General features: G+C 35.6%; 1 protein-coding gene across 2 annotated transcripts in view; it reads right to left on the bottom strand.

Annotated features, from left to right (window-relative positions):
- NBEA (neurobeachin) overlaps positions 1-24,033 on the bottom strand; it is a 697,365-nt gene that overhangs the window by 343,840 nt on the left and 329,492 nt on the right. For both annotated transcript variants that reach the window (XM_049778738.1, XM_049778739.1), the window contains 2 exons: positions 11,769-11,877; positions 5,163-5,329 (listed from right to left, as the gene is read on the bottom strand). In XM_049778738.1, coding sequence (XP_049634695.1) covers positions 5,163-5,329; positions 11,769-11,877 — 276 coding nt within the window. The remainder of the gene's footprint in view (positions 1-5,162; positions 5,330-11,768; positions 11,878-24,033) is intronic.

Genomic DNA, 24,033 nt, shown 5'->3' with positions numbered 1-24,033 from the left:
GTTGGCATGCATGTCATAGGTTCGCCATCGAGGCTAGACTATCAAGGTTCAAACCTGGTCAGCAGCTGTTATTCAAAATATAAGAATAATAAGTAAGGGAGAGGATATGGAGAAAGAGGATCCCTTATGGTAGGAAAGTTAATTGGTTCAGTCTCTATGAAAATCATTATGGAAAAGTCTCAAATTATTAAGAATATATATACCATGTGATAAAGCAATTCTACTCAGATATCTAGTCAAATAAAATAGATTTATAAAGATATACAAACTTAAATTCACTGTTGTACTGTTTACTATTGCTACGATCAGCAACAAACTAAATGCCCAATACCAGATGAGTAGATAAAGAAAATGTAAAATAGCCATTCAATGGAAAACTTTTCATATATATGAAAGGAGGAATGTTCACAAAAGACATTTCTCTTAAAATGTAGATGGGCCTCATGGAATCAAGTGAAAGCCTTAAAAGAAGAAATATCCTAGGAGAGGATCTAGCCTTAAGACTATAATAAAAATCCAGGCTAACAGTCTTAAAGACTTCTGACTTGGAAATATCTGCATTCATGAGCCAATACTTCACAGTCAAACACTGTACCTATGCCTATCTCTTAGCTATAAACTTGTATTGTACATATCATGTTGATTGGTTCTTTTTTCCCAGAGAAAAGGACATTCTAAAAAAAACTCTGCTTTTATAGTGAAAATCTATAAGTTTTACTTAATCTATGAAAGAATTCATTTTTCTAATATATAAAACATTTCAGTATCAAATTTAATAAATATATTTAGAAGGTTAAAATAATGCATGTACAAAGATTTTAGTATTGTGCCTGGCATACAATAGTCAATAAATGATAGCTTTTCTGATTGAATATTTTAAACCACATTTTGTTATAATTTTAAATACAAAAATAATAAATATTTTTCTTATCTATCTTATATTTGAAATCCCTAGAGAGTTGGGTAAATACTATCTTGTCATATTATAAAGGTTCTTCCCTAATAATATAATCACATTTCCCAGACTTTTCTTATAGTATCCTGTCCAAATTTAATTAATCTCTAAATGATTCTAGTGAGAGATTTAATAAAATATGTACTGAGGGGCCAGAGTGATGATTTCTTTTTTTTTATTTTAATAAATTATCTTTATTTAAACACCGTGATTACAAATATAATTGTAGTTGTATGATTACAGTCATGTAAAGAACACCCCCCTTCACCAGTGCAGGATTCCCACCACCAATTTCCTGGATCTCCCTCCTCCCCACCCCACCCACACCTGTACTCGAGACAGACTTTCTTTTTCCCTCATTCATTCACATTGTTATGATAGTTTTCAGTGTAGTTATTTCTCTAACTGCACTCATCACTCTATGTGTTGAGCTTCATGTCATGAGCTGCACTTACATGGGAAGATGGGGAGAAATACGGGTTGGGACTGAGGCAGTAAAATATTAAAAATGAGATTTGTAGGGCAGTATCAAGGTCACAATTCAAGATGGATGTTATGGATATATAAAATATATGCATACAATACTATCAATAGGAAAACAAGAAGAAAAAATTCCAGTGACTGTCCCAACATAAACCAGTACAGAGTGATGATTTCAATGTGCAGAGGTTAAAAAAAAATCCTGCAAAATTTCAGGAAAATAGTTGTGATTCAAAAATAACCAGATCTGACATTATTCTGTACCACAGTAAATAGCCTAAATAATATAATTTGAGATGAAAATAATTTCATTTCAAAAATAATCCTGTTTAGGATCTAGAAGAAAAAACACTTTAAAATAACATAACTCTTCATAGTAAATGCTTATTTTATTTATTTATTTGTTTGTTTGTTTGTTTGTTTTTGGCCAAACCGTTTGATGCTCAAGGGGTTATTCCTGGCTAAGCGCTCAGAAATTACCCCTAGCTTGGGGGGACCATATGGGACACATGGGGATGGAACTGCAGTCCTTCCTGGCTAGCGCTTGCAAGGTGGACATCTTACCTCTAGCACTACCTTGCCAGCCCCATAGTAAATGCTTACACTATTACTAATATATAAAAAATAAAAGAATGATATAAATTTAGGGTAAGAGTAATAATAAAACATTTAGAGCTGAATTTACTGCTTCAATACAGACATCCCAAAGAAAAACTAGGTTTTGTCTTTGAAGTAAAGTCATTGAAGTGTCTGCAGTAGTTCCTGGTACAGTAAGGACAAACAGAATTTAATAAGAAACACAAACTCTAAAAGATTCTTTTAAAAAGCCACCCCTTCTATTTAAGATCATACAAGAACAGCTCTATACAAAAGACAGCAGCAGCAAAGCTTGAGTTCCTTTTCAAAATAAAATATTTTCATGTATTTTTATGCAAAAAAAATCACCTCTAGTAGATGTTTTTTTCTAAAAATTGAGGCTTTCTAGTAAGCCATTCTAAATAAGCATTTTGAAAAATCTTATGAAAAAGGTCATACTCACTAGGCCTGGCCTGGTGCCACCTCGGGTGGCCTGCTGTGGGTTCCAAGTGGACTCTATTAGGGATCTCCAGGTTTGCCCCCCTCCCTACTCTAGGGAGGAGGAGCAGAGGGAGGGGCCGGGCAGAGAGCTGGCTTCAGGTGATTTGATCCTGGAGGCTGGTTCTTCCCAGCTATGGGGTTAGGGGACACCCCAGACCGCAGGCATTTTCCCAAGCTAGCCTCCAGCCATTCCCCTATTTCCTCCCCTACTCCAGGACTTCCCTGGTTGCCGACCCAGGTGGACTCTATCCTGGTCCTCAGGCTTTCCCTCTTTCACTCCCGACACTAAGTGGGGGACACATGCGGTGGATGGCGGGCCGATGCAGCACTGCTGTATGTTGGGACATTACATCGTGACATTCACTGGTATTTTTTTCTCATCGGTCTCCATTTCAAAAACCGCGCGGGGGTGCTGTACCATATATATTTAAAATAACATGGAAGGATGGACCTTTAGTTTGGGAAAAGACCATTTAGGGTGGGGGTACCATATATTTTCAAAATAAAAATGAGAGGATGGGACTCTCAGGCTCGGAAGAGGCCAGTACTCTTTACCTACTTGTTTACTCTCAATGGCCTCTTGGCCTCTTCCTTCTTTTATTGTGTAACTGTGGTTGCTACCAGAGTAGGTTTCTGATTAGTTCCTATAAACGGTGACAATTGAGTCCACTGTCTTAAGCTAGATTGTTTATTTTCCCCACTCTTTATCTTTTCTCCTCTTTGTGAACTGTTCAATAAGGTATTTTGGTGAAGGAGTCCCTCTCTATCTTTCCTTCCCTTTGTTATTTGTTAAATAAGGAAGTTTGTTGAAGTGTCCCTCCATTTAATGTTTATATAAGAACCAAGTCAATTGGATTGTTGGACTTGTTTTAGCATCCCCATAGGCACCAAGCTTGTCATGTGATACTGTTCTTCCTTTGCATAGGCACATTAAAATGGGAAATTATATATACAAACACGTTCTTATAGAGATGGGAACACACAAATTTTCTTAAACGGTGACAATTGTGTCCACTGTCTTAAGTTAGATTGTTTATTTTCCCCACTTTTTATCTTTTTTTCTCTTTGTGAACTGTTCAATAAGGAATGTTGGTGAAATAGTCCCTCAGTTTAATGCTTATGTTTTTGAACCAGGTCACGGGGATTGGTGGACTTGTTCCTGAGCCTTCTTATGCGCTGGTAATGCCAGGTGGCATTATTCCTTGTTTGCATGGGCACATTAAAATGGAAAATACTATACATACAAATAAGTTCTTATCTAATAGAGATAGGAACACACAAATCCTGTGGTGCAACTGAACCTTACAGCCTGAACACTGACATGATGACCTGGCACAGGCCTCAGAGGTTTGGGCATTTTCCAGTCACCCCTGAACCAGGGAAGCCATCTATGAAACATCCAAAGTTGTCTATGTCATCACCTGGAAGCAATTCTCTACCAGGGAAAACCCTACTGCTGCTCTGACATTGATTTACTTAAAATAGTCCTCCCTTAACACTGAGAAGATTTAAACAACAACGGCCTGCATACTGGACAGGGCTTTCTGCATTGCCCTTTAATTGTGAGTTGAAATTAGACGCCGCTCCGCACCATCCTGACTTCAATGTAGGATATACAGATTCCAGGACCTTCATTACAGAAACAGGATACCAACAACAGAGACTGTGAAAAATATAACTGTATGGGCACTACAGACAATGACCACGATTGGACAAACTAGTTTGCCTGGAGCCTAGAAATCGTCTTATGTCAGGAAACTTCAGGGGTAAGGTTTCCTTGTATTTAGGCCAAAAGTTTTTCCTTTCCATGACCCCCATACTTTGGTGGGCCCATGCAAACGATAACTGCCACTCTAACATTGTTTATACAGTGTTCCTTTGACTCTAAACCTTTAAGAAACCACTAGTAAAAATATCTAGAACTGCAAAAAAAAATGGTTTACATTAGTGTTAACATATATGCTTTTAGTTAAACTAGCATTCTGGGGGATAAAGGAGGAAGAAAGGGATATATGCTGGGAACAGGAATGAAGGGAGGACAACACTGGGGGTGATGGATATTCCCCAGATTCAATGTTAATATGTACCTAAAATACTACTGTGAAAGATATGTATGTCATTATGATCAAAAAATTGTTTTATTTAGAAATGTTCTTTGACTCACATGTATTATTTTATTATATTAATTATATATTATGTTACTATATTATGTTATGACAGTTTACCTCAATATGTTAATAATTTTTTCTCCTGAATAAATTCTTACAATAAAAAAAGAAAAAGGTCATACCTATTTGGAATAATTTAAATTATTTTTTATAAATTACTTAAAAATGGGTGTTCATAGGACTGAAGAGATGGTACAGAAAAAATATCCAAAACCCAAAACAAAAAAACAAGAACAAAAAACTCAATAGCCTTGATAGCCTTGTACTTGTCAAAGCCAGGTTCAGTTCCTGGTATCCCATCTAGTCCCTTGAGCATCACCAGGATTGTATCCTGAGTGCAGAGCCAGGAAGAAGGTCTGACTATTGCCAGCTTGGCACTCAAACCAAAAAACCAAATAAATCTAAAATTAAAAATGGATAGTCAACTTTCAAATTAAAATTTACTGTGGTTTATTATTTACTTGAAATTTAGCATTACTCACCTATGAGAAACTGCTCCCCAGGCACCATGCTTGTTTGTGAGGATATTAAGTATCTTCTGTTTCAGCTGATTTGCTGTTACATGATCTCGATGTTTTGCAGCACTGATAAGGTGGTCACACATCTTCTCTTCCTCTCTGCGATCAGCAGCATATTGGGCACACTGTGACTGTCAGAAAATGCAATGCATAAAGATGATAAATTATAAACACAAGAGTTCTGTATAGAAAGACAGAGAACCTTAAAGTCTAAGTATCAAGAGTAAAATCTCAGGCAATCAAACTCTTCTTTGTCTTCTCTTATTTTTTAAAAATATTATCTTTATTCAAGAACCATAATTACAAACATGTTTGTAGTTGGGTTTCAGTCATAAAAAGAATACCTCCCTTCACCAGTGCAATATTCCCATCACCAATGCCTCCCCCCATCACCCTCCTTCCCCACCCAATGCCTATATTCAAGACAGGCATTTCACTTCTCTCTCTCATTAACATTGTCATGATAGTTGTTAGTATAGTTATTTCTCTAACTGCACGCACCACTGTTTGTTGTAAGCTTCATATAGTGGGCCAGTTGTTGCAGCACTCTTCTCAAATTGTCTCTGTGTATTATTACAATAATGTCTTTTCTTTTTTTCTTGTTTTTTTTTTTTTTTTAGTTTGTTTTGTTTTGGTTTTGGTTTTTGGGCTACACCAAGAAACACTTAGAGGTTACTCTAGGCTATGCACTTGGGAATTGATCCTGGCTTGAGGGACCATATGGGATGCAGGGGATTGAACTGTGGTCACTCCTAGACTAGCACAGGCAAGGCAGATGCCTTATCGCTTGTTCCACCTCTCTGGCCCCTATCTTTTATTTTCTTAAATCCCATAGATGAGTGAGACTATTCTGCGTTTATCTCTCTTCCTCTGACTTATTTCATTCAGCAAAACAGTTTCCATGTCCACCCATATATAGGAAAATTTCATGACTTCATCTCTTCTGACGGCTGCATAATATTCCATTGTGTATATGTACCAGTTTCTTTAGCCATTCATTTGTGGAGATTCCTCAAAAAACTTGAAATTGAGCTACTATATAATCTAACTATACCACTCCTAGGGATATACCCTAGGAACACAAAAACACAATACAAAAATGCCTTCTGCACACCTATATTCTTTGCAGCACTATTTAGAATAGCTAGAATCTGGAAACAATCCAGTTGTCCTACAATCAAACTCTTGAAAAAAATTAAAGAATTCACTGTATCTTAAAAATATGTCAACATTTGGGTGCTGTAGTGGTAGTTTGTTTGCCTTGCATGCAGTTGTCCTGGGTCCATTCCCTGGCATCCTATCTGGTCCCCCAAGTCCACCAAGACTGAGCCCAAAGCCAGGAGTAAGTCAGGAGCACTGCTAAATGTGGCCACCAACAAATATCTCAACATTTGTACTACTGTAAGCCAATAGAAGAAAAAATAAAACACACACAAAAAAAATCAAACACAAATTCAGAGTCAAAGAGATAGTACAATGGTTAAAGTCTCACATTTGGATGACCTGGATTTGATCCCAGGTACCACATTTGCTTCCTTGATCACTGACAAGTGTGACCCCTGAGCACAGAGCCAGGAGTAAGCCTACACATGACTGAATGTAACACAAAAACAAAACAAACAAAAAAACCCAAAAATTTCAAAAAATAAATAGATGGAAAAACTATAAAATATATTTTATATTCTGCAAAGTTATACAAGTTATGTAATATCTAAGGAATTAAAAAATAGATATCTAGGACTTGTTTAAAAAGTCCTATTTTTATTGTGCAAAGATTATTTTTAGCAAAAAAAAAATTCTACCTTTAAATAAAGGGAAACTTTCTGTTGTAAGCCCAGAAGAGTAGAAGACTCTACTCAATATACAATTCCTGTCTATTCTGTAAGTTGACTCATTAACAAGTAGGAGTCTGGCATGTGTTCATAACCTAATTTGAATGTGGAAGCTTTGGAGGGATGAGCAAACATAGCTGTGCTCAGGGATTACTGTGGCTTTGTGCTTAGGGATCTCTTTTAGTGGTTGTCCATAAGATTATGTGTGGTGCTAGTGATCTAACTGTGGTCAACTGCATGCAAGGCAACTTGACTCTGTTCTCTAAAATCTCTCTCCGCCTTCAATGTTAAGTTCTTATCTCAAGGTCTACATTTTACTCTCACTGACCTACATCCTCCTTCAGCATCCTCAAATGCTTGAAGGTTATGCCTGAAGGTTATGGGAATTGAGCATAGGCCTCCTGCATGCACAATTTGCCCTCCAATCATTTGAACTATCTTTCAAACTCATTAAAATATGTCTTTAAAGGGGCTGAAATGGTAGTGCAGCAGTAGGGTGCTTACCTTGCACATAGCTGACCTAGGATGGAACTAGATTCGATCCCAGGAGTCCCATATAGTCCCCCAAGCCAGGAGCAATTTCTGAATGCATAGCCAAGAGTAAACCCTGAGCATAGCCGGTGTGGCCCAAAAACAAAACAAAACAAAACAAAAATATATATATGTATATACATATATATGGATATGTATAAATAAAAGGATAAGCATATACATATCCATATATGTGTATTTATATCTATATAAATTTATATATGTTTTTAAAAACCAAACCAAATCAACAGAATTTCAGGACTTTCTTAGTATAGTGCAAACACTGTGCTATGAAACAGAATATCTTTCATCCAAAGTGGAGAATCATTGATATTGACATTTTTAAGTAGGTAAGAATGTATTTCTTATAAGAATGTACTCACATAGTAAATGTAAAATAATTTAGACAATGTTGCTTAAATTACTTGAATTCTTGGGTAAAAATTATGTATTTATTATATTCCAAAAATTTGGTTCATTTAAATTATAAGCATACTTATTTCAACTTACATAATTATGTTCCTGATAATTTTACATATGTTAAAAGCATGACATTTTTAAGTTTCTAGCTTATAAATGAGAATGTTTTTAATAAAATATATTTGATTAAAAATTTATTTCGAATTTATGGAATTTCTCTTTTATTTTACTTATACTAAGATTTATGAGAATCTGGGACAAAAGTTTTCCCTACAATAATTCTCATCTATAAAATGTAGTGTTTATTATTCTTTCAACATCTACTATTTTATTCTCATTTCCATATCTCCATAATAATATGTTGTCCTATCATTTTCACATAATTAGCAACATATCAAACAGGTTTTATTATCAAAAGGTCCAATAAATCAAAAATAATAAAATTTTCCTGGACTAAAGTAAACTCAATAGATTGGAGCACAAACTTTGAATGTAGAAGCCAATAGTTTTGTCCCCATTATCATATGGTCCCCCACTTACTACTGCCACCAGTGATCCCATGTTCTAAGCAGAGAGAAGACTGAGTACTTCTAGCTGTGAACTTCTACAAAACCTTTCCTAAAACATAAACATTGATTTTAATAATAATTATGATAAGTAATATATGAAGTGATTTTTAGGCTGGATTATCAAGTATTCAATATGAGTCACTTAACTAGGAGGAAAAAAGGTTTTAAATACTTTTAAATACATATAACTAGAATGCATCCATCAATGCTATATAAAAGTCTATTTCACAGAAGATATTTGAACATGTCCTTTCTAGTCAATGATAAAGACCATGACTACAAGGCACCCTTTCAGAAAAATAACCCTACAGTAATCTATGAAAAATTAATTATCCAATTTATCTTTTTGTACAGGGAATCACCAATTAGTACAATGATCTGCCTACATAATGAGGTTAATATTTCATTAGCTCATTTGACTCTGTAATCAAATTTTCATTTATCTTCTTTAATTATTTCAATGGTTAACTTAAAAAACACTTAACTGTTGAATAATCATATCCAAATAATAGTCTTTTATTTATAGAATTATATGTGAGATAAAAATTTCCAAAAATTGCCTTAATGACTGATCAATAGTTTTTTTATTTTTTTTATTTTATTTTATTTTTTTTTTTGTTTTGGGGCCACACCCATTTGATGCTCAGGGGTTACCCCTGACTAAGCGCGCAGAAATTGCTCCTGGCTTGGGGGGACCATATGGGACACTGGGGGATGGAACCTTGGTCCTTCCTTGGCTAGTGCTTGCAAGGCTGACACCTTACCTCTAGCGCCACCTCGCCGGCCCTGATGAATAGTTTTTGAATTTAAAAGTAATAGATATTTGGGAAACTACAACTCATCAATGAATTCCTAATGAACTTTTAAACTTTAAAGAATATATCTACCAATTTTGGTTAAAACACACATTTACTAAATAAAATAATATCTGAAACTTAGATATATATTAATATCAAGTATATACCTAATCCAAGTCTTGTGTGGACTTCATTAGCCTCTGATCACCCATGAGTATACATTTATGAGAGGCCTCAGGAAGTGAAAAATGGTTGTTGTTGTTGTTAAAAAGGGTTTTTTATGTATACAGTACAATAAAAATAGATATACAGCACATATAAAGTAGTAAAATATTACTTTGTGTGGAGTCAGAGAGATAGTATAGGAAGATAGTTGCTTTGTATATACCAGGTGACGGGGGTTCAATGCCCAGCAATGCATATGATTCCCATCATGAATGATTCCTGAACCAGAAGCAAGAATAAATCCTGAGAGCTTCTGAGTGTGACCCAAAAAATCACTGGAAGAAGGGCAAGTAAGACAGAAATTGTTTAAAAAGATTCCTTATTCAGGTAGTAAAGAAAAGGAATATGAAATACTGCCCTTAGCTTAACATACATTGTTAGATGTGTGTTAAAGCTCATAGCTAATATTAATTAACTTGCTTGAAAACCTATTTCAAATATTTTCCCATGGCAAATATTGATCCACTTTTAGCCCCTCCCCAAATATGTTAATTTTCAAGGTAAAACTATGACTATTAAAGTCGTTCTTACAGGGAGTTTTTAATATTCTGAGACCTATATATTGTGGTCAAAAGTTAATTGAATATTATTTTTAAAGTTTGCATATGTTATATCTAAAAACTATTTTAGTTAGTAAGTTAGTTGGTTGGTTAGTTGGTTGGTTGGTTGGTTGGTTGGTTGGTTGGTTTCTTGGGCCACACCAGTGGCACTCAGTTGTTACTCCTGACTCTGAACTCAAAAATCTCACCCGGCAGGCTCGGGGACCATAAGAGATGCTGGGGATCAAACATGTGTCAGTCACATGCAAAGGCAAATACCTTACCTGCTGTTCTATCACTCTGGCCCCTAAACACAATTTAAAGAGAGACAGCACCATTTTTATTCCTATTTATATTATTGCATGCCAGAATTAATATGAATCAATAGAAAACCTCATCTTGATGATCAAAGCTGATGCACTTTTTTTTATCCTAGTTTAAAATATTTGGTATATATTTTCAAATAAGCATGCTTCTATGTGACATGTTGAATTTTCTTTCATAACAAGGGAAATAGAAACTATGAGTACTAAAGCAACAACTGTATTATTTCCCTTAACTCCAGTATCATAGCTAGCTAGATGAGATGTCACTTAACCTGGGGCCTCAACTTCCAAAACTAGGAGAGTTTTGTTTACTGAGGTCAAATCATCATCAGAACTGGATTTCTGAGTAGCCTATTACAGTCAAATTATTTGGCTCCTACACTACATCTAGATAATAAACTGGTAGTACACTTTTTATGTTCAAGGTCACGAGAGCCTAAGACAAATGCTAGGTTACCTAAATGTTTCTGAATTTAATTTTATCTTGTAAAGTGCATAACCAAAAGTAACTGTTACATTCAACAACATGGAAATCAAAGTAATTTTTGAATTTGAGCAATAAAAATAATGGCAAGTAATTATAAGCACAAAATGAGATTTTCCATAAATACTAGTGGGGAATTTTTAGCATTTTAAATTTCATTAACTGAGATATAATTAGGGTGGGTTGCTACAATCAAGACAAATACCTCAACCCCTGTACTATTTCTCCAACCCTCTTATCTCTATAATGATGATAATAATAAAGAGTACTCAAAAAACTGACTAAAATAATTGAACTAAAAGAGTAGAGTATCTCCTCATGTTGTGAGATGAAAACTGAGCAATGTGAGGGCTGAAGTAAGAGTACAGTGAACAAGTTTGATCTCTTGAATCCCCTTACGGTATCTTGAGTCTGCCAGGAGTGAATCCTGAGAACAGAGTCAGTAGTAACACTGAGCACTGCCAGATGTGGCACCAAAAAAAAAAAAAAATCCCAATATAAATCAAAAATAAGAGTATAGTTTATTTGATATATACTTAAGTTCAAATACAAGAAATGAAATTCATTCCATCAAACTCTCTTCTTTAAAAGTCCTTATGTGGGCCTAAGCAATAGTACAGTGACAGGGCGCTTGCGTTCTAAGTGGTGGACCTGGATTAGGTTCCTGAGCGTGCCAGTAGTAATTTCTGAGAACAGAGCCATGAGTAACCCCTGAGCACATCAGATGTGGGCCAAAACAAACAAACAAACAAACAAACAAAAATCCTCATTATGAAAAATTATCATAGAAGATGGACAATTTATGAAAGAAAAGTAGACTTAATCTATTTTATTCCCAACATCTTACTTCAAACTCGGCATGTTTATGGACATCTTCGGCTCTCTGTCTGTTCAAAATAAATTCAGCTTCATTTGCAACACGAACTATATGGTCCTTCATAGCATGGCATAGTAATCTAAAAAGAAAAACAAAAATAAAAATAAAAAGAGAAACAGTTTTAAATTACTGTTTTAAATAACTTCCGTTAAATACAACACTTTTAAACAATTAAATATTACTGTTACAAATATTATAAACTAATTTTATTTAAATATAGTCTATTATATTCAATGACATTTAAAGTAAGATTCCATTAAAGTTTACAGCAATGCTTTTCTTTTTTTTTTTTTGTTTTTGGGCCACACCCGGTGACGCTCAGGGGTTACTCCTGACTATGCGCTCAGAAGTCGCTCCTGGCTTGGGGGACCATATGGAACGCCGGGGGATCGAACCGCGGTCCGTCTCCTAGGCTAGCGCAGGTAAGGCAGGCACCTTACCTCCAGCGCCACCGCCCGGCCCCAGCAATGCTTTTCTTAAATAGTGGTCCTTGCAAATGAATGACCCAATTAACTCAATAAAAGTTAACAAAATTGGGGACAGAGGATAGTACAGCAGGTGGGGCTGAGTTTGATCCTGGTACTTCATATGGTCCCTTGAGCACCACGAAGAGTAATCCCTGAGCACAGAGCCAAAAATAAAATTCTCAATATTTCTGGGTATGGCCCATTACCCTTCCCCCCAAAAAACTTATAAAGTTAATCTTATACAGTAGTAAAGTAAGTGGGACATAAACATAGGAACATATAACAATAATCTTTCCCATCATTTGAGAGAGACATAGGTACATTCCTGTGGAGATATTATCTAGCTTTCAGTACAAAAGTTAACATCAACAATAAATTCTTCGTGGAAAAGAGAGGTCTGAAGAATCTGTTATAAACCAAAATACCGAGAAAATAAATATCAAAACTCTACTCATATTGCTGAAGAGTAGATAATCATATAGATCATCTGGGGAAAATGAATAAAAAATACATTTTAAGAAAGACTGCAGAGGCCAGGAGGTAGTGCAGAGATTATGACTAGCATGGTCCTAGCCTAGGTTTTTTATTCAAGGTCCACAGTCTGCAAAGGCTGGTACTAGAAGGCTTAGACTACACCACATTCTTAGGCCTTTGAATTGGACATCTGGACTGTATTAATAAGAATCACCTTTGGGAGTCCCCGAATCTGCTGAGCAAAGCTACATCTCCCCCTTACAAAGAACATTGGAGAAAACTCTACATATTAGACCACAATTCAATTCTTGTCTATGATATATCAATTCTTGTCTATGATATATCTGGGTTTCAAAAGTTATTGAGAAATTATTATTCAACTTAATGGCTTTGTGCAATACATGGAGACTGAAGAAAGCCAGGACGAAAATCAGTGCAGATAATGAAATCTGATTAGATTAACTAAAGATGGCAGAAAGGAAAAGGCAGGTCTGGATTTGACTGGTTAAAAAGTACTATTCCTGAAGCAAAACAAAAGGGCCAAGCAAAAGGGCTTTTTTGGAAGAACAACGGTTACATAATGGTTACATGTCCATTCTTTTTTTTTTTTTTTTGGTTTTTGGGCCACACCCGGTAATGCTCAGGGGTTACTCCTGGCTATGTGCTCAGAAGCTGCTCCTGGCTTGGGGGACCATATGGGACACCGGGGGATCGAGCCGCGGTCCGTCCAAGGCTAGCGCAGGCAAGGCAGGCACCTTACCTTTAGCGCCACCGCCCGGCCCCTACATGTCCATTCTTACCTCAAAAATAAAAGAGATCACATTATATCTCTTAAAGGCTGCCATTTTAGTCTAATATATATCTACATACTAATATTTGTAGCTTTATTATCAAGCAAAGTAGGCTTCTTCTGATCTCACATTTACATGGAAAACAATTCACACACACCTTTTTTAGGATATAAAACCCTAGATCTTTAGATCTAAACCCCTACAATTCTGTTTGTACTGCAAAACATTTCCTTAGATAAAAATAAGTCATAAACAGAAAACCAACTGCAATAAAGTTAGGAGAAAAATTAGTGAACAAGCAGAAAATTACCAAAGTTATGGATTTATAACTTAGACCTAACAATACACTCATATTACATTTAGTTTTTATAGACTTATTGATAAACAAGGACCTACTTAGGATATTTGTTTTTATATATCCTTTTTTCATGGCAATTTCTTAACTTTTCATATTACATAAATATGTATGTATATTAATTATTTTAATTTTAAAATGTTCCTTATTTTCCCAGGGTTGCTCTTTAGATTTAAATCCAAAACTCATAAAATTCTGTTTTAATTCCACTTAATTACAACTGTTAAAAAACTTTGCTTCTCTCTATGTATAACACTTATATATATATTACTTAGATATTATCAGCATTATATTGGGTGCCCCAAATATTCCTCAGGAGTATCATGTAATGCAATTTTCTTTTAAATCATAAGGGATTGTAAGCAAAAATAATTAATGCATTTTTAAATCTTAAAGTTAGTTTTATTGGTCTTTAGTTATTCATATATCTTCAAGTCACTGTAATGTGTGTCCTTTGTTCTTACTCTAAAGGATCTTCAGTATTTCTGAAACTCCCTCAGCTTATAGGGAAATATCTTTAATTTCATAGTTTTTCAAATATTGATTTTCTTTCTTTCAACACATTGAACACTGTGATCACATTGCTTTATGTCCTTCATGATTAATCTTATGAAATTCTTTGTATATGAATATTATTCTGTCTTCAACTTTCAAAGCTTGAATCGAAATGTGTTTGGATCTATTTAAATTTTTAAGACTTGGAGTTCATTTAAAATTAATCACAGAATTTAACAATAAAAAATAACAACATATCTAAACCCATCAAAAAATGGGGAGAAAAAATGAATACACTTCCCTCAAAGAAGAAATACAGATGGCCACATGAAAAAATGCTCCACATCACTAATTATCAGGTGAAGGAAACCAAAACAATGAGATAACATCTCATATCACAGAGACTGGCACTCAACACAAGGAACAAGAACAATCAGTGTTGGCAGGGATGTGGAGAGAAAGGAACTCTCATTCACTGCAAGTGGAAATGCCATCTAGTCCAGCCTTTATAGAAAACAATATGGAGTTTCCTCAAAAAACTGGAAATTGAACTCCCATATGATCCAGCTACACTATTCCTAGCGATATACTCTATTAACACAGAAACACAATACAAAAATGCCTATGTTCACTGCAGCTCTATTTACAATAGCTAGAATCTGGAAACCCAGATGCGTAACAACAGATGAACAGCTACAGAAACTGTGGTACTTATACACAATGGAATACTATGCAGCTGTCAGGATAAATGAAGTTATAAAATTTTCCTATACATGGATGGACATGGAAACTATAAATGAGTCAGAGGGAGAGAGTTATCACAGAATAGTCTCTTTCATCTGTGGGATTTAAGAAAAATAAAAAGCAGTATCATAATAATATCCAGAGACAATAGAGATGAGGTTTGAAAGGACCAGTCCATGATATGAAGTTTACCACAAAGATTGGTGGGTGCAGTTAGAGAAATACCTACACCAGCAACTATCATGATAATGGTGGTAGTAAGAGAAGTAGAATGCCTGTATGGAAGACAAACAAGGGGTGGGGGAGGAGGGAGTTGGGGGCATGGGTGGTGGGAAGGTTGCTCTTGTGAAGAGAGGGTGTACTTTTTATGACTGAAACCCAGCCACAAAAATGTTTGTAATCATGGTGCTTAAATAAATATATTAATAAAAATAAAGAATTTCATTTTGGACTATCAAAATTTTAAATTCAAATTGATATATCTCATACTTATTTTTAGCTTTTCAGTTACAAATCTCAACTTGATTAAATATCTTCCATTATGTTTTCTTATTTCTTTATATACTCTCAAATACATTTTCTATTAATTGTATACTTTTTGTTATGGGGGCCACCTGTTGCTCAGGAAATATTCCTGGCTCTGAGCTCAGGGATCACTCTTCGTGGGCTCAAGGAATAGCATAGGATGCAGGAATTGAATACAGGTTAGCTACATGCAAGGCAAGTGTCCTACCTACTGTACTATTACTTTAGCTCCAAAGTAATAAAAGTATTTTTATTTTAAGAACTAGGACTTTTGCTATTGTGTCTCAATTTGAGGATGGAACAAACAGTATCTGAAATTACTAAGAAATCACACACAGTCTGAAACACTTTAAATGCCTGTACTCCCCAAAATTCGCTAAATTTAAAGGAGTGGAGAGATCTCCAATTTCTCAAATGATCTGGGCATTGTAATATGAATCATGTTGTCTCATGAATTATTTTACTTTCTTTTGTGAGGCACTTCTGAGCTCTAGAAAATTATGGAAATTTTAGCATGCAAAAGATGAAGTAAATAAAATATCAAATATACAATATTTATAACACATTTTTTCCTACAGAATCTATCAAACACTAAGTAAATAAATAGATGGTACCCAACTTGTTTTTTAAAAATAAAACTATTTAGTTGTATTCATTTTATTCTAAAACAATTATAACACAGTTGTGAGAACAAAAAGTCCAATTTTATGCAGTTTATTCAAGTTGCTTATCTTTGACATAATGCTAATAGGTTCTAAATTTTATTTGTCTATCATCTATCTATCTATGGTTGGGGCTACCAAACAATGATGTGGGGTTACTGCTGGTTCTGGAATAGGAATTATTCCTGGGGTACCATATGTAATGCAGGAATTTAAATTTAATTTAAATTTATCTGATGGAAGATAAGCTTAATAGAAATGGTATTAAAAGAGTTTAGATAAAGTAATCTCACTGCATCTGTAGATGAAGAGCCAAATGGCAGAACATAATAATATATATGTTCTTATCTTTCATTAATTTTGACAAAAAATAATAATAATAATAAAAGGGATGGTCATTATTTCAAAATACACATTTTTAATTGTAACACTTCAGTTTCACTTCCTCTGGCCCCAAATTCTCTAAATACAGAATCTGGCTGAATCAGAGGAACTCAATTTTTTAGGTATATATAAATATGTATATATATATATATATTTAAATATATATTTAATTTTGAACCACACCCTCCGGGGGGCTTGCAGGATCCCGCATATTATTAAGGCAATCAAATATTTTCTTCCATTCCATATATTAAGCTAATTTTAACAATAATTTATTTTCTTGGTAGAAACTTCTTAGTTTGTTATTGTCCCATTACTTATTTTTTCATTTCACTTATTTATTCAGTGAACTGTTGATGTGAATATAGGTTGATTATATACTTTTACTATTATAAATAAAGATTGGTTAATAAAAAGCTGTAAATACCCTTCTAAAATAGTGTATTCATATTCTTTGGATAAATGAATTCATTTTTTGAAATTTCAAAGAAATTCTTATTGCTAAGGAAACAGTACTGGGATTCTTTTATATGGCCTTATTTGGATTCAATCTGCAACACCACATGGGCTGCCAAACATCACAGTGCATACCCTATGGGGAGCTCTCCAAACAACCCCTTCGAGGGTTCTGGGGGTCTCCATAGCCAAGAGTATTCCCTGAACATAACTGGATGTGGCCCAAAAACCAAAACCAAAAACAAAAAACAAAGAAACAAAAAGACTTAAATAAGCCATTCAAGAATTTTATTTGGATGCAATATACTCCTTATTTAGAAAAAACCTAAATTGTAAATCTATATGTTACTAATTTAAAGAATAAAAAAGTGAAATCTTATGAATTTTGGGTTAAATACAATGTTAAATAAGAATATATAATGTCTTCTATTGGTATGCATTAATTATATTCTCTATGCTTACAGATAAATCAAGGTTTAGTGATAAATTTATTTCCATATATCACTCAAATTCTATAATGCAAGTCTTTCTTATTTGCTTTATGGTTCTATCCATATTTTAATAATTTAAAATCCAATTATTATTGCCAAGATATATAGGCAATTTTACATTCCATTAACCTGGCTTTGTTTTAATTATAAAGGATCCTTTGTTAGATTCCTTTAAATTAGGGGTTTTCAAACTATAGCCAGCAAGCCACATGCGGCCCGCAGAGGAGTCTGATCCGGCCCGCCAGCAGTGAGCGCTGTTTGGTTGCCAAGATACCTGCCAGCATATACACTCAGCGTCACGGTTTCTCAGGGATGACATCAACCACCTCCGCCCATGGCATGTTGTGTGCTGAGAAGGTGGGCGTGAGGGCGGTGTTGAGAGGGACACTGATGTGCCCTTGCGCCTGGTACTTGGTGTGCACATTGCTGATGATGTCACTAGAGGGTGCCGGATGCCACGTGGGGAGGAGTACCACATGTGGGTGACTATATGATGTAAAAAGACGCCTGCTCCACCCCCAGGCAAGGTGGTGTCTGTGTGCTGTGCCTGCCTGTCAGTGAGGTTTTCCTCCACTCCCTCCACTGCCAAAGGTCAGTCAAAAGTGCCATAGAAATAAATTTTTGCCAGATGGGGGGTTCTGCCTGATTGGGCTGTGGGTGACTCATATGACAATTCCCCTTTGGGGGTGGTGAGGTGTTCAGTGCTGAAATCAAAGTTAGGGGCTGGGTCGTGGTTGGGAGGTTAGGAGTTCGGTGCTGAATTGCCCATGTGGAATATTAGGGGTTCGATGCTGAAGCATTTTAAAGGGGTTACACTGAAAATTTTATATGCATTTTGAAATTCCTTTTCAGTGTTCACATGCTGATTCCGAATATATCAATTTGGGCATTATATAGGGAGATATAACTGAACTATAAGGGACTGAGCTGGTCTGCTTAGAAAAGCCTGCAAGGGGTAAGTGTTCACATCAGGGACTAAAGGGGGTTCATACACTGTGTGTATATATACACACATATTTGTATTTCACTAATATCAGTTTGGAATCCCTAGGAAACAATGATGTCAAGAAAAAGAAAAATTGACGGCGAATGTAGGATATTCAAAGAACAGTGGACTTACAATTACTTTTTTATGCGGTACAAAGAAAAAGCTGTGTGTCTGATATGACAGAATATAGTTGCTGTGTTCAAAGAATACAATTTGCGACGCCACTATCAAACTCAACATAAAGATAAATGATTGTTTGGTTGGAGAAGTGAGAAAAGATAAAATATCACAACTGAAACATACACTGACGAGTCAGCAAAATACTTTTGTGAAGCAGAAGCAGTTAAATACTTCCTCACTGCGGGCAAGTTTTCAAGTTGCCAAGCTAATAGTGCGCAATGGCAAACCATTTGTGGAGGGAGAATTCGTTAAAGAATACCTTATTTCTGTTGCCAAAGAGATGTGTCCAGAGAAGGCCGATTTACTTAGTACAGTGAGCCTTTCAGGAGTTACAGTGACACGAAGGATTGAAGAAATGGGAGAAAATTTGCTGCACCATTTGCAAAACTCTGCAAAGAAACTTTATTATTTTTCCTTGGCACTCGACGAAAGCAATGATGTTCATGATTCTGCCCAACTTCTCATTTATATGAGTGGGACAAATGAGTATTTTGAAGTCACAAAAGAGCTTGCTGCACTGCAAAGTATCAAAGGTACAACCACAGGAGTAGATATATTTGAAAAGGTTTGCCAAACTGTGAATGGTTTGGAGCTGGACTGGGTTAAACTAGTCAGTATACAACTGATGGTGTTCCTAGCATGGTGGGGTCTAAGAGAGGAGTAATTGCTCACATTACACAAGAGATGGACAAACATAACCATCTTCATCCAATTGCTATACACTGCCTCATCCACCAACAAGCGCTGTGTTTTAAATCACTGAAGTGGGACTCTGTTATGAAAATTGTGGTATCTTGTGTTAATTACATTAGAACTCATTCTCTAAACCACAGACAATTTCAGGAATTTCTATCTGAGGTAAATGTTGCCCATGAAGATGTTCTGTACCACACAGAAGTCCATTGGTTGAGTAGAGGGAGAGTTTTGAAACGTTTCTATGACTTACTTCCACAGATTACAGCTTTTCTACTTTCAAAAAACCAAGAAGTACCAGAGCTCAATGATGCAGAATGGAAATGGCACCTTGCCTTTCTGACAGATATAACAGAGCTACTCAACAGTTTCAATCTGCAACTTCAAGGCAAGGGGAAGCTCATCTATGATATGGCATTGCATGAGTAAGCATTTGAAGTAAAATTAGGCCTTCTCATCAAACAACTACAGGAGGAAAACTTCAGTTATCTCCTGACAACTCAAAACCTGTCAGCGGACAAACCATTGGTTGCATTCCCAAAGCAAACATGTCTGGCTTCACTAGAATTGTTGCAAAAGGAGTTTCAATTTAGATTCAAAGAGCTTCATCTCCATGAACAGGACATACAGCTTTTTCGTAACCCATTTTCTGTTGAGATTGAAAATGTCCTTACAATTTACCAAATGGAACTGGCTGAACTGCAGAATTATGACTCTCTGAAAAACGCATTTAAGTCAAGTAACCTTTTGAATTTCTATGCATCTCTCCCCTCTGAGACATATCCAAATATCAGGAACCATGCACTCAAAATGGTAACCATCTTTGGTAGCACTTATGCCTGTGAACAGACTTTTTTAAGAATGAAACATCTGAAATCTCCAACCAGATCAAGATTAACTGATGCCCACTTGCATCACTTGTGACGGCTGGCAGTGACAAATATGGAACCGGACATTGACCATCCCATTACCCAAAAGCAGGCCCACAGTTCCCATTGAAATACTGGTGCATGATTTTCATTTTATTTATATAAGATATGTGCAGTGTGAGTAGGAATTAGTAGCTCATATAGTCCAGCCCTCCAGCTCTCTAAGGGACCGTAATCCGGCCCCCACTTTAAAAAGTTTGAAGACCCCTGCTTTAAATGATCCAATAATAATTTTGGCCTGTCCTAGGGAATACTTTATTTCAGCTGCACATTCATCAACAGTTTTTTTTTGTAGATGTCCTATTAATTGTAGATAACTGCATATTTGCTTTCTTCAGCTATGATTGATGAATTATATTCCTGTTAAGTAGGATAAACATTTATAACATTTTCCTCTTAAAGATTTTTATCTTCCTTCCCACAAGGACAAATTAAGGGCTGATACTCTAATAACTGAGTGTTCCCATTTTATTTTAAACTAGTAAAAAATGTTAAAAATGATACATGCCGGGCCCAGAGAGATAGCACAGCGGCGTTTGCCTTGCAAGCAGCTGATCCAGGACCAAAGGTGGTTGGTTCGAATCCTGGTGTCCCATATGGTCCCCCGTGCCTGCCAGGAGCTATTTCTGAGCGGACAGCCATGAGTAACCCCTGAGCAACGCCGGGTGTGGCCCAAAAACCAAAAAAAAAAAAAAAAAGATACATGCCCATGTAAATGATATATGTAAAGTATGTATAAGAAATCTTCTTCATGCCTAACACACAGGTTGCAAAAACTAAAACAATTACAGTATGTTTTCATATATATATATATATATATATGTATAAAACATATATATATAACTGCATCTCAACTTCCAAAACATTTTTTTGTTTTTCATTTTTGGAAGGGGGCCACACCCAGTGGCGCTCAGCAGTTACTCCTGACTCTGCGCTCAGAAATTACTCCTGGCTCAGAGGACCTTATGAGATGCTGGGGATCAAACCCACGTCTGTCCTGAGTCAGTGTGCAAGGAAAATGCCCTACCATTGTGTTACTACTCCAGCCCTTCAAAACATATTTTAACTTAAAATCTCAATTCAAACTTTATGAAAACATTTGAGTTGAAAGGAAATGAACATAACTACAGGAAGGAATCAATGAAATGGAAAATGCACATTACATGTAGCAAAAACTTACCTTACATTTTTAAAAGTACATATTGTAGTTGCTGTAGTAAGGCAAGTCAGGCAGATGTCACACAATTCCACAAATCTGAACTGATGAGATTCTATATTTTTTAAAAATATTTTAATGAAATCATTTTGATTTATAAAATTCTTCATAGTTGGACTTCAGACATACAATGTATCAGAGCCAAAACCACCATCAGTGCAGACCTCACTCCACCGTGTTCCCAGAGTGCATTCTATGCCACCACCTCTGGAAACACATGATCTTTTACTGTCTCTCTGTAGTTTCCCCCTCTAACATTTAATATACTTTAACGCACACAGTGAGAACATTTGCATATTATATTTCATTTCATAGTAGGCAACCAGTAATTTGCTTATTCATGCTAAATAAAATAAGTTATATCTTTTAAATGCATCATAAAAACAAATTTATATTTATTTTATTTAACCACTTACCCATTAAAAGACATTGGAGAATACCAAATTATAGGAATCATAAATGGAGCCTATAGAGTTAACTTCTGTGTAAAGTAAGTTTTAAATTTTATACTCTTTTATATACATGACGAGGAAGGTGACTGCTGGAGACTATGGCAAGATTATTTAGTTTTTAGAATGTTTCTGGGGAGTCTTGCGATGTTCAAGCCTCTTTCAGGCAAATACTGCTTTGCACATAACTTTTCTCTCCCTCTCTTTCCTCCTCCTTCCCTTCTCTCTCTCCCCTTACTATTTTTGTGGGTTCTTGGGATTGGCATTGAAGCATATCCTATGATCCATTGTATTTCTGTGTTAGCTGTTGTAATTTCTTGTTTTTCTTTTCTAATCCTATTTATTTTAATTTTTTTCTTATTGTACTAAGGGTACAAATTTTTCAACTGAGTTCAAACAGTGGTACTTCAGGGATTCTACTACTCAAATGACAGTGGGACTGAATGTAGGACTCCTACATGCAAGGCATCACCTTCAGCAATGTCTTCTCTCAGAGTTATTGTTACTGTTCTTATCTTGTTTATTACTTCAAATAAGTACCTCTTACTTTCACTGATCTATTTTTTAATTTTTTATTGAGACCATTGTGAATTACAAGTCTTGCATAGTTGTGTTTCAGGAATATAGTGACAGTGAATTAGGGCCATTCCCATCACCAGTGTTGACCTCCCTCCACGAAAGTTCCCAGCATGCATTCCATATCTCCATCCTTAGCCACCTAGTCTACTAGTGTAACAGGTCCATTTTGTGTTTAGCTTGTATAGTTTGGGTCTCTTGATTCTGCTGTCATTGACTTTGGGTTGGGTATTTAGTTCTGACCATTTGTTTCCCACTCAATGCACCTGAGACCACTTGGCCCCTGGGTCCCAGCCACTTTTTTTTTCTTCTCTCAATTTGTAGAAAGACATAGAAATATGAGGCAAAATAAAATGATTCCAAGGTTCCATGAAAAAAGTGGGAGCCTCTATCTAGAAGATATAAATAAAATGAAAATATGGAGGGGGGAGATGCGGCATGTTGTTTTTTTCCACATAAGCACAGTAAATCTTTTTAATCTTTAGTTCTATTTAACTTAGTGCTGCTAGAATTATTTCCTTTGTTCTATTAACTGAGTAATTTATGTTATTTTACTAGTGCCAAAAGACATAGGTGAACCCATTTTATGTTTTTTTTTTTTTGGTAAGAAATACCTATATTACTATAAACCTCCCTTCAATTATAGCTTTTGCTGTGTGAAGTTCCATAGGTTCTATTGTCTGTGTCTCCATTCCTATTTGCTTGCAGAAGCATTTTACTTAAATTTCTGAGATAGAGTTAAAAAGTTCTTGATAGTTGAGTTTTAGTTATATAATGTTTCACCATCGTGCCTTCACCAATGTTCATTTTCCACCACCAATTTCTCGAGTTCCTCTCCCTTTCCAATCCCCAACCCAACCCAACCTGCCTTTATGGCAGACACTTTTCTTCTGATTTCCTCTCTCTCTTCACTTTTTTATATAAATCTTTATTTAAGCACCATGATTACAAAAATGTTTGTAGCTGGTTTCAGTAATAAACAGAATACCCACCAACACCAGTGCAACATTCCCACCACTGATGCCCACCTCTCCACCCTACCTGTATTCGCGACAGGCATTCTACTTCTCTCATTCTTTAATAGTTATGCTAGTTGTTAGTGTAGTTATTTCCCTAACAGCTTTCACCACTCTTTGTGGTGAGCTTCAAATTGAGAGCCCGGTCGTTCCAGCCCTTAACTCTATTGTCTCTGGGCTTTATTACAGTAATGTTTTTAATTCTTCTTAAAACCCATAGATGAGTGAGACTATTCTGTGTCTATCTCTCTCCCTCTGACTTATTTCACTCAACATAATGGATTCCATGTACATCCACATATAGGAAAATTTCATGACTTCATCTCTCCTGACGGCTGCATAAT

The sequence above is a fragment of the Suncus etruscus genome, chromosome 8 (genome assembly GCF_024139225.1).
Source record: "Suncus etruscus isolate mSunEtr1 chromosome 8, mSunEtr1.pri.cur, whole genome shotgun sequence".
Classification (NCBI taxonomy): Eukaryota; Metazoa; Chordata; class Mammalia; order Eulipotyphla; family Soricidae; genus Suncus; species Suncus etruscus.
Note: the sequence above shows the minus strand (reverse complement) of the source record. Positions and strands in the feature narration are given on the sequence as shown.